Source organism: Callorhinchus milii, unplaced genomic scaffold (assembly GCF_018977255.1).
Source record: "Callorhinchus milii isolate IMCB2004 unplaced genomic scaffold, IMCB_Cmil_1.0 Scaffold27, whole genome shotgun sequence".
In the NCBI taxonomy this organism is placed as follows: domain Eukaryota; kingdom Metazoa; phylum Chordata; class Chondrichthyes; order Chimaeriformes; family Callorhinchidae; genus Callorhinchus; species Callorhinchus milii.
In genome coordinates this window covers 1,200,308-1,212,363 of record NW_024704768.1, presented here as the reverse complement: position 1 = coordinate 1,212,363, position 12,056 = coordinate 1,200,308, and the positions used below count along the sequence as shown (strand labels likewise).

Below are 12,056 nucleotides of genomic sequence, written 5' to 3'. Positions count from 1 at the left end.
AGATGGGCCGGTAGCTTGATAGCTGCGACGCATCAAGGGAGGGTTTTTTCAAGGTGGGAGTGATGGTGGCAGTTTTTAAGGGAATGGGAACAGAGCCAGAGGAGAGGGACAGGTTGATAATGTCTGTGATATGTGGGGCAAGGAGGTGGAGCTGGGAGATAAGGAGTGGAGTGGGGATGGGGTCAAGGGAGCAGGTGGTGGGTTTCAGGGATAGGATGAGTTTGGTGACAGAGGGTGGGGAAACGGGTACGAAAGTGTGTAGGGGAGGATGGGTAGGAGTCGGAGTGTGGGAGGGAGGGGTGGGGGGTGGGTGGATGTTGGAGGGGAAGTGACCGCGGAGCGGATTCCCTTGATTTTGGATTCAAGGAAATCCAGCATCTCCTCGCAGTGAAGGTTGGAGGAGATGACCTGCGCGGGGTGGCGGGGGGGACGGAGGAGTCGGGATGTGGTAGAGAACAGTAGCCTGGGGTTGTTCTTCGCCTCCAGGATTATCCTGGAGTAGAAGGACGACTTGGCCGAGGCTAGAGTGGAGCGGTAGATTTTGAGGAGGTCCAGCCAGATTTGTCGGTGGACCGTTAGGCCAGATTTGACGCAGGTGCGTTCAGCGGCCCGCACCTGGCTCTTCAGTGAGCGGAGGTGGGTGGTGAACCAGGGGGAGGAGCGAGAGTAGGAGACAGTACGGGAGGTGATGGGGGCAAGAGTGTCGAGTGTGGAGGAGAGGGTGTTGTGGAGGAGGGTGAGAGCAGAAGAGGGGTCAGTGAGGGTTGAAGGCCAGAGGGAGAGGAGTTCAGAGGACTCCAAGGCAGCGGTTAGGGATTGTGGGGGTAACTTCTTCCAGGGGCGGTAGAAGATGGTGGTGGGTCTGGTGGAGGTGGGGAGGGGGGTGGAGGTGGTGAAGGAGATGAAGTGGTGGTCGGAGATGGCCTTGTCGGTGATAGTGACATCCGAGACACTGAGGCCCCGGGTGATCACCAAGTCGAGTGGGTGGCCGTGACTGTGAGTGGGGGAGTTGATGTGAAGGGAGAGGTTGAGCGAGGAGAGCAGGGAGGAGAAGTCTGAGGAGATGGAGCAGGAGGGGGTGAAGTGCAGGTTAAAGTCGCCCAGGATGATGAGGCGATCAGAGCAGAGGCAGAGAGATGTAAGAAGTGTCGAAATATCGGAGATGAAGGTGGGAGAGGTTTTAGGGGGCCGGTAGAGGAGGAGGATTTTGAGCGAGAGGAAGGAGGGGTGCTCGAAAGAGGGGAAAGAGCCAGAGGAGTAGGGGGATAGGGCAAGTGGTGTGGCCTCTGTGAGGGGGAAGGTGTCACCTGGGGTGAGCCAGGTTTCCGTTAAGGCCATGATGTCAACGCTCTCATCAAGGATGAGATCGTCGATGACCAGGGCCTTGTTACAGAGGGAGCGGACGTTTTGCAGTCCGATGTGGAGGGAGTGGTTGAAAGAAGGGTGTGTGGGAGGGGAGGGGGGTCCAGGTTGTGAGGCAGGGGTGGGGGGAATGGGGATAAGAGAGGAGAGGTTGGCTCCCCAGGACTGTGTCCGGGGTGGGTGGCGAGTGTGGTGGGGAATGGGGCAGTCGGTGTGGCTGCTGCTGGACAGCCAACGCCGAGTGCCACGGTGAGCCCGGCGGAGGATTCCCAGGCTGGAGCAGAGGGAGGTTGTGGGAGGGTCAAGTGGGGATAGAAGGCGAGAGAGAGGAGGACAGAGTGGGAGAGATGCAGAGGGGGGAGGGTTTGGGGGTAGAGAGGAGGTAGGAGGGGGTGAGGGGGCTCAGGTCAAAGCGGCAGCCATAGTGCGCACACAGGGACCGGGAGCGAGCAACAACAACAACAAATAACACTCGTGCAGTGCCTTTCATGTCAGAAGGACGTCACAAGGCACTGGACAGTCAGGGATCCACAACAACAAGTTGCATTTATATGACGCCCTTTAAACAGGGCAGCAACTTGGAACAGTTAACGCTCACACACACATATGCAAGTGACATAAACTGGTCGAGCAGGCTTGACAGGATGCATGGCCCAACCCCTGTACAAAGGCAGAAGATTCAGGGAAAGATTGATAGTTTTTTTGTTGTTCAGCCATGAGTAATTTGGGGTTCAAAGGGTTAAATTACAACAACATGCTGCATAAGCTTGAACTGCATTACCCGGAGCTTAGAAAGGTTGAGGGACGAGATCTAATGGAGGCGACTGAATTGATAAAGGAATTCGATAGGGTAGATACAGAGAAACTATTTCCTCTGGTGGGGGAATCCAGAACAAGGGAGGCATCATCTTAAAGTGAGAGCCAGGCCATATAGGAGTGAAATAAGGAGGCAGTTTTTCCACACAGAGGGTAGTAGAAATCTGGAACTCTTACCCTCCCCCAAAAGGCTGGATCCACTTACACTTTCAAGACTGAGATGGATAGGTTTTTTGTTAGGTCAGGGTGGAGCCCTATAGCTCAGCGGTTACCGCACTCGCCTTGCAAGCGAGAGACCTGGGTTCTATTCCTGGCAGGGCGAAATGTTGGGCAAGTTTCCTTACTCCACACCACTCTGTTTTACCAGCAGTGAGAACAGGGTTATGATGAGAAGGGGGGCAAGAAGGGAGAAGAGGGGGGGCAAGAAGAGAGAAGAGAGGGGGGGCAAGAAGAGGGGGGGCAAGAAGAGGGCCGGGCAAGAAGAGGGGCGGGCAAGAAGAGAGAAGAGGGGGGGGCAAGAAGAGAGAAGAGGGGGGGCAAGAAGAGAGAAGAGGGGGGGGCAAGAAGAGAGAAGAGGGGGAGAGAGGAGACGGTGAGGAAGAGAGAAGGGAGGATGGGGCAAGAGAGAAGGGAGAGGGATGGGGCAAGAGAGAAGGCGGGGGAGGGAGATGGAGATAGGGGGGGCGGTGAGGAAGAGAGAAGAAGGCGGGGGAGGGAGATGGGGAGAGGGGCGCGGTGAGGAAGAGAGAAGGGAGGACAGGGCAAGAGAGAAGAGTTGGGCAAGAGAGAAGGGGAAGAGAGAAGGGTGGGAGGGGGGGCAGTGGGGAGGTGTGGGGGGAAAGAAAGGGGGAGGAAGAGAGAAGGGGGGAGTGGGGAGGGGAAAGAGAGTAGAAGGCGGGGGAGGGAGATGGGGAGAGAAGAAGGCGGGGGAGGGTGGGGGAAAGAGATCATGAAGTCAATTCTAGGAACCAACTGAATCAAAAAACGTTCGAGAGATCAGAAGGGAAGTGTTGAAGCAGGATGCAATCAGCCAGTCAATTACTACTATAACACCTGTGGCCCACCGTTGTAGACTTGCATATTGCGCTAACAATCTACAGTGTATATTGTATATCGATATACAGTGGCTATAACATTTAAACCTTCTTGAGGCGACAGCGATCAGATGCCGAGCCTGTCTGTGAGCAAACACGGCAGCAAATTGCATACAAACAGCCATGGATGGTTTGGCCCTGGGGCTAGCCCAATGTACAGATACAACTCACTTACCTTTGACAGAAACCTCACTCCATAGGAGAATATATAGAAATAGAACACAAGTCTCCACCTGCGAACGCAAAACACAATCAGAAAGCAGGGTCTGGTCTCATCCCGAAGTGTAGCCCATCACTCAGAGAAGCCCAATGTGACCTAATCTGACTGTAATAACAACAAATTACAAGGTACAGCGTCCCTCATGTTGGAAAGACGTCCCAACATGCTAACAACAACCTTTGGTATTCTATTATTTCTCTCTAACCCTCCTGAAGGGACCAATATTCCAGGGGCAGGTTGCAAATAAGGGTCTCCCTGCTTTAGAGGAGTTTTTTTTTTGAATGACAGTATGCTAGAATGTTGTTTTACTGGGATAAGGTTTCACACCTCATCCAATCAGTCCCACTCTCCCGCTCTTTCCCCATAACCCTTTTTGAAGTATATATCCAATTCCCCTTTGAAATTTATAACTGAATCTGCTGCCACTACCCTTTCAGGCAGTGCATTCCAGACTAACAACTCGATGGGTAAAAAAATTCTCCTGATCTCCCCTCTGGAAAGATCTGCTCAACATCTTCACAACACACCACAAGGAAGAGGAAATGGAGGCGTACATGCTCTCACTGAACTTGGTGAGCGTGCTGGGTTTATCCTGGTTTCTTCGATGGCGAAACCAGCTCTGGATTTTGCGTACATCCCAGTCAAGCTGCTTCGAGAGACCTTCCAGTCTTCTCTCATCTGGAGACTAGGAAGAAAACAGAAGCATTCATTGTTAATGGAGTCCTGTAGCTCAGTGGTTAGAGCACTCGCCTCGCAAGCGAGAGGACCTGGGTTTGATTTCCAGGCAGGAGAAAATGTTGAGCAAGTTTCCTTACTCCATACCCTTCTGTTTACCCAGCAGTAAGGTAGGAACACGGTTGTTAGTCAATTTGTGGATCGCTTTTCTGGGGGTAATAATTCCTTCAAAAAAATAATAAATTGATCACTTCAATCCACGACTGAGTGTGGGACATTGTCAATTCACAGTCAATTCACTTTACAGTATATTCTGAAGCGCTTTGAGATGTCTCAAAGACATAAGGCATTATCAAATGCAAGGATTACTATTATTATTAAACCTAGTCCTTAGACTTGATAAAAAAGTGACCTAAATTCAAACTGTCTATAAAGCTGGAATCCTGCGATCTTCAGCACAGAGGAGTGAGGAGAAACCAGATAGTTCAGCTGGTATTGAATTCACTTTGACCCACATAGTCATGTATACTGGGCACTGGGAGAAACTTTTATAATAATATGATAATAATAATCCTTGCATTTGATATAGCGCTGTTCACATCTTCTCAATGTCTCAAAGCGCTTCACAGAATATGCTGTCAAGTGAATTGACCGTATATTTGTGGGCAAAATATAATCCTTGCATTTTATACAGCGCCTTATCACCATCGAGCCATCTCAAAACGCTTCACAGAATATTTTGTGAAGTGGATTGACTGTATCTTGTGGGCAAAGCACGGCAGTCAATTGCATATAGCAGTGTCCCACAAACAGTCATGGATTGAGTGACCACATTTTTTAAAAAAAGAACGTGTGTTATGGGATCTTTGATGTCCACCTGAAGGACAGGCAGATAAGACAACAAATTACATTTGTAAAGCGCCTTTCACTTTAGTTTTCACCCCGTCTCATCTAAAGAAATGGCATCTCCAACAACACAAGTGTCAACATGACTGAGCAATAAAAGCCTTGATGTAGGGCTTGAATTCATAACCTTCTGACCTAGAGGTGAGAGTGCCAGGCAGATTGGAATGAAGTAAACATATAAAGGGAATGATCAGCAAGCTATATACTCTGGTACAGCCCTGAAGCGGGAGGTGAATGTTTGCGTTTGCCAGTATCGATCCCCCAAGGCTATCAGGACAGACACAGAGTACGCAAGAGGCAAGGGAATGTACATCTGGTCTATTCAGTACAGCTATCGAACACAAAAATTGAAAAGGATTCTCTGGAAGGGCATTGACGTTACATTTAAAAAGCAAAGCAAATCAGCCGGCAACCTGGACACAAAGCAGCTGCATGTTATAATGGTGGCAGCAACCCATCACAGGACCTGTGGAGTCCTACAGCTCAGTGGTTGGAGCCCTCGCCTCACAAGTGAGCGACCCGGGTTCGATTCCCAGCAAGAAGAAATGTTGGGCAATCTTCCTTACTCCATGCACCTCTGTTTACCCAGCAGTAGGTAGGATCCCGGTTGTTACGATTGGCAGATCGCTTTTCCAGGGGTGGTAATAGTTTTTTAAAAAATTTGGTCTCTCAATCCACATCAAATCATCATCTCTGGCACTGCTTGTGATATTCAGGTGTTTGACTCAGACCCTGGCCCAGACCTACTGTAGTGTGGCCTTGGCATTTAGAAACCCCGGGAATTTTGATAGCACTCTTGCCTCGGAGTCAAAGGTTATGAGTTCAAGCCCCGTACGAGGACTCTTAGCGCCCATAGTCTAGGCTGACGCTCCAATGGAAAAGGAGAAAGCTGCATTGGCAGAGGTGACACTACTTAGAGAGGTGCTTTCTCCCGGGCACCTGGCCAACAGTCCTCCAGTTATTATCGTTATTCAATGTGGTTTGTGGAACATTGCCATGTGCAAACTGGCTGCTGCATTTGGCTACAAAATAGTCACTACACTTCAGTGAAAACTGAAGAGCTTGGAGAGGTTTGAACAACAATGATAAGGCACTGTAACAAATGCAAAGATTATTGTTATCTTTGACTTTGAACAAGGAGAACTTTGCTCCAAGAGTTAAGCTTTGAAGTTTTTTTTTGTAACATAAATCTCAGCGAGATTAGTTAGCAGCCCAACCAACAGCAGGTCAAAGTCTTCACTGAAAAAGCGGAGGACCCGGGTTCAGTGCAGGTCAGGACAAAATCTTAGGCAAGTTTCCTTACTCCACACACCTCTGTTTACCTAACAATAAGTAAGAACCCGGTTGTTAGTCAATTGACGGATCACTTTTTGGAGAGGGGGAGGGGGGTAATAATGCCTAAAAAATGTAATTATAAAAAAAAGTCACTTAATCTACGAAATAGGACACTGCTGTGCGCAATTGGCTGCCACATTTCATCCACAAAATGGATCTTCAATCCACTTTACAGTACATTCTGTGAAGCGCTTGGAGACGTCTCAATGACATGATAAGGCACTATATCAAGTGCAAGAATTATTATTAAATATTAAACTATTATTATTATTAAGGGAAGACAAAGAAAACATCCTGAACAAAAAGCTACTTCTGCACTGAAACAGATTTAAAAATAAAATTCAGCGACTTAATGTAATTTTTTTAAGTGCAGTTAGCAAATAATAATCCTTGCATTTGAGACGTCTCAAAGGGCTGTAAAGTCGATTGACTGTATTTTGTGAGCGAAATGCAACAGTTAATCTGTATAAACCCCAACCCACCCTCGATTATTTTATTTTATTTATTTTGGCAAATCTGAAGGGGTGAGGAATATTGGTCAGGACACCGGGAGAAACAGTCTGATCGTCTTCCAACCTGTGGCAATGGATCTTTTGACATCTAACTGAGCAGATAAGATCTTAGTTTGACTCATTTCATTCCGAAGGACGACGCTTATAATACAATAATAATCCTTTCATTTGACACAGCGCCTTATCATGTCGTCGAGACATCTCAAAGCACTTCACAGGATATACTGTAAAGTGGATCGACTGTGTAAGCGAATTGATTGTATGTTCGGTGAGCTTCCAACAATAAAGTGGTGCATCGCACTGGAGGGTCAACCCATCAAGTAGAGAGAGAAATCAGTGAGCAACACGTAATTTTAGGGGAGAAATAAAACTAAAAACATTCTGGTTACTGAAAGAAAAGCTTTTCAACAGAAAAATAGACACATGCTGAACCTTCAGAGCTGCCACGCTCAAACTCACCTTGGTTATAGACGTAAAGACTTTTTCTAGAATAGCATTGGGATGTGCTTTGCGTGGTCTCGCGGCTTGGATTTGGAGTCGCAAGGCGCATGGTTTGGCAATAAACCTGTTCGTAAAAATAAAAAGAACAGCGGTTTATTCAGACTCGCTCAAAGTGACAGGAATTCTGGAAACTTTCATCCAATTTAAATAATATTAATAATAATCCTTGCATTTGACATAATGCCTCATCACATATCTTCGAGATGTTTCAAAACATTTCACAGGATATACTGCATAGCAACCGAATTTTGTGGGTGAAATGCAGCAGGGTCTCATAAACAGTCATGGAGCGAGTGACCAATTTTATTTTATAATAATAATAATTCTTGTATTTGATTTAGCACTTTCCACTTTTTCTCGATATCTCAAAGCGCTTCACAGAATATGCTGTAAAGTGAATTGACCATATATTTGCAACTGCGCGCAGCGATGTCCCACAAACAGTGGTAGACTGAAAATGACCAATTTATGATTGTTTTGTTTTGGAGGGATTATTATCAGGAGTGTGGAGTAAGGAAACTTGCCCAAGGTTTCGCCCTCTGCCTGGAATTGAACCCAGGTGTCTCGCTTGCAAGGCAAGTGCTCTAACCACTGAGCTACAGGACTATTGCAGGATTGTTGGCCAGCCAAGACACCGAGAGAAAAACTCCCTTCTTTTTTCGAATAGGGTCACGGGATCTTTAACGTCCATCTGGACAGACAAACAGGACCTCAGTTTAACGTCTTATCTGACAGATGGCACCTCCGACAATGCAGCACTCCTCCAGCACAAGTGGGTGAAATCAAAGCAGATCCACTACAAACAACGTAGCGCAAAAACATTGAAATGTTTAGCAGTGAGAGGGGACGATGGACAAGCAGGAGGCAAGAGGAATGTCTCATTCCAGATGTCCTGACAGGAATTTTTAAGTCCTTATGTCCTCCTCTTCGCAGCTTCGCTCACTTCATTTCACACTGTTAGATCTCGCCTACAACTGACGAGACAAAAACTCTTCTCTTTCAGAGGGAGGGGGTGAAAATGGGAAATGTTACGAGGTGGAATAAACTTCAGTTAAGTTTGTGTTTATGGTTGGTACTGGGGGGCAAGAAGTAGCAGAGAGGGAAAGATTAAAACTAGATGAAAAATAACAACAACTTGCATTATATAGCGGGCTTCGAGCAGGGCAGCCTCTCGGAGCACTTAACAGTGGCAGAGCCTGACGCCAAGCCGGAGGGAGGGAGAAGATGACCGTAAGCACGGTCAAGGAGGAAGGTCTTCAGTCGTGGTCTAAAAAAGGGGAAGGTGGGAGAAAGGTAGAGGGATTGGGGGGAGAGAGTCCCAAAGCTTCGGGACATAGCGGCTGAAATTGTGGCCCCTGATGGCGGAGCGGAGGGGACGAAGGACAGACAGGAGTCCAGAACCAGTCAAGCGGAGACAGCGGGTAATGGAGTGGGGAAAATAGAATAGAAAATGGCATCTTTCAATACCTATTTCCTAACTTCTCATCAATGCCGAGCCTGTACAACTGGATGAACATTTGTACAACACTGTTTGGTGAAATGCGTAAGTATTAGGAGTCAGATTAACTCAGTACATGGCTGATGCAAAGCAGATGAGCTTGCAATGGAATTTACCCCAGAATCTCCCAACTGGATCAGGAATGTTTACTGTCAATGTAACTCAAGCCCAAGGAATTTGCAATTCACTCACATGGGAAATCGATGTCTCCATGACTCAGGGCTTTGTGGAAATACCACAACTAACCACCCACCACCAATGTTGCCCCAAATCTTGTGGAGTCCCGTAGCTCAGTGGTTAGAGCACTCGCCTCGCAAGTGGGAGGATCCATGTTCGATTCCTGAGCAGGGCGAAACCTCAGGCAAGTTTCTTTACTCTAAGCGCTTCTGTTTACCGAGCAGCAAGTAGGAAACCGGTTGCTAGTCAATTAGCGGATGGATTTCTGGAGATAATAAGCCCTCAAAAAAAAAATTCCAATTGGTCACTCAATCCATGACTGTTTGTGGGACGCTGCAGTGTGCAATCAGCTGCCGCGTGTCACCTACAAAACACACAGATCCTCTACTTTACAATATATTGTCTGAAGCGCTTAGAGACATCTCAAATGACAGGCTAAATCAAATGTCAGGATTATTATTATCTTTGTAGAAGTATTGCAGTTTCAGAACTCTGATCCTCTGCATTATTAAAATAATAATTGTCGATTTGAGATGGAGCCTACACTGTCAAAACATCTCCAAGGTCAACACAGGCAATTGCCTGTCAAAGTACAATTCACGACCATCTTGGGAGGCAGCCAAATTGCACAGCAAGGTCCTGCAAACAGCCACAAGTAATTGAATAACCAATTTTTCTGGAGGATTACTTGGAGCATATATTGCCACGGATAATTCTCAAGACTTGAAAAGCACGGATCATAATAATAATAATATAATAATAATAATCCTTGCATTTGATATAGCGCTGTTCACGTCGGGAGGACGTCCCAAATCGCTTCACAGAACACACTGTAAAGTGAATTGACTGTATATTTGTGGGCGAACGCGGCAGCCAATTGCGCACAGCAATGTCCCACAAACAGTCGTAGATTGAAAATGACCAATTTATTATTGTTTTTGGTTTTGGAGGATTATTATTAGGCTCTGTGTGGAGTAAGGAAACTTGCCCGAGGTTTGGCCCTCTGCCTGGAATTGAACTCAGGTCTCTCACTTGCTAAGTGAGTGCTCTAACCACTGAGTTACAGGACTCCACAATAATAATAATAATCCTTGCATTTGATACAGCGCCTTATCACATCTTCAAGTCTCAAAATGCTTCACAGAATATACTGTAAAGTGAATCGACTGTATATAAATTTTGTGAGCAAACATGCAGCCAGTGATAGATAGATAGTCCAAAAATCCAAACACTCACTCATCCAAAGGGAGATTTCAATGGAGGGACGGACTGGGGAGGAGGTTGCAATTTAGGAACATAGGAACAGGAGGAGGCCATTCAGCCCGTTGAGCCTGTTCTGCCATTCTATAACATCACGGCTGATCTGTACCTCAACTTCAATTACACGCCTTTGCTCCATATCCCTTGATACCTTTACCTAACAAATACCTGTCCATCTCAGTCTTGAAAATGTGAATGGATCCAACATCCACAACCTTTTGGGGGAGGGAGTGAGTTCCAGATTTCCACTACCCTTTGGGTGACAAAATGTTTCCCTATCTTCTGTTAAACTGAATGTAAATGTTTTGCACAAGTATCTCAGCTCAGACCCTCTGTACTGATGCTCTGTAACATCATAATTTAGTCTTCCCATTACAGCCTCAACTCATTTCACATCAACAACAACAATAAAAATGAAATTTATAGAGCACCTTTCACGTTGGGACGACGTCCCAAAGCGCTGAACAGTCAGGTGTTGGGGCCCGAGCATGGGGTAGGGGTGGTGCAGGGGTGAGGGAAGGCACAGAGGTGGGAGGGTGACAAAAGGCGAGAAGGCTCTTGAGACCGGCCTTGAAGGAGGTGAGGGAGGCAGCGAGGCGAAGGGACCATGGGATGGTGTTCCAGAGTGTGGGGGCAGAGAGGCTGAAAGCCCGGCCACCGATGGTAGGGCAGGTCGGGCGGGAGACATGGAGCAGAACGGAGCCCGATGAGCGGAGGGAGCGGGCAGGTTGGTAGGGAGTCAGCAGGTCAGAGAGGTAGGAGGTGGCAAGGCCATGGATGGCCTTAAAAGTGAGGATGAGGATCATCCACCAACAACAGCATTGTGCCCTTCACACAGGTAGCGTTTAACAGTGGAGGAGCTCGACACCAAGTCAGGGGAGTGGGGTGGGTGGGAAGATGACGAATATTTAAGAACTTGGCCAAGAAACTAACAATTGAAAGCAAGCGATCAGGGAAAGGTTGGGCACAAGTTTATGCACGATTCACAAAGAGCAGCTGTTTATTACTGGAGCTACTGCAGCCTGTGCCAACCCTTGGCGCTTCTTGGCAACGGGTAGGCTCTGTGGGCAAAGGTTAGCTCACCCAGGAGGAGGGGTTTGCTTTCTTTAGTTCTTTGGCTGCAAGCCTGAGGTTAACAGTTCCTCTGCCCCCAGACTAAAGTAACGCAGCAGTCTCCAGACACCTCATCACAGACTGCACAACTCAAAACAACTGCAGCCTTGCATTTTGCAGCAGTTTTTCGACATACTTTTTTTTTTTAAAAATTCCCAATTCGCCCCTCGATTTACACGGGAGCACAAAACACACCTCAACACCTGCCGTCTGTAGGAATGTTGCTGGCAGAGATTAAAAGTCGTTTTGGCCAAAAGAACAAGTCACTACATTTAATTTTAAGGGGTAATAACAATTTTTTAAATAATAATGTGGTCACACAATCCACCACTGTTTGCGGGATACTGCTGTGCACAATTGGCTGCCGTGTTTCACCCATGTTTCACTACACTTTACAGTATATTCTGTGAAGCGCTTTGAGACGACTCAAAGATGTGATAAGGCGCTACATCAAATGCAAGGATTATTATTATTATTGTGTGAACCACTTTGAAAAATTTTGACTTGATAAGGCGTTAAATCAAACAAAAGGTGTTTTTTGTTTAAAAAAGGTATATCCATTTTTATTTCAAATGTTTTTACGAACA

The 12,056-nt window shown here is 46.9% G+C and overlaps 1 protein-coding gene across 2 annotated transcripts in view; it reads right to left on the bottom strand.

The window, feature by feature from the left end:
• Positions 1-12,056, bottom strand: part of LOC103190303 (ceramide synthase 6) — a 43,633-nt gene that overhangs the window by 16,221 nt on the left and 15,356 nt on the right. For both annotated transcript variants that reach the window (XM_042344190.1, XM_042344191.1), the window contains exons 2-4: positions 7,380-7,485; positions 4,047-4,177; positions 3,448-3,505 (exon numbers count right to left, since the gene is read on the bottom strand). In XM_042344190.1, coding sequence (XP_042200124.1) covers positions 3,448-3,505; positions 4,047-4,177; positions 7,380-7,485 — 295 coding nt within the window. The remainder of the gene's footprint in view (positions 1-3,447; positions 3,506-4,046; positions 4,178-7,379; positions 7,486-12,056) is intronic.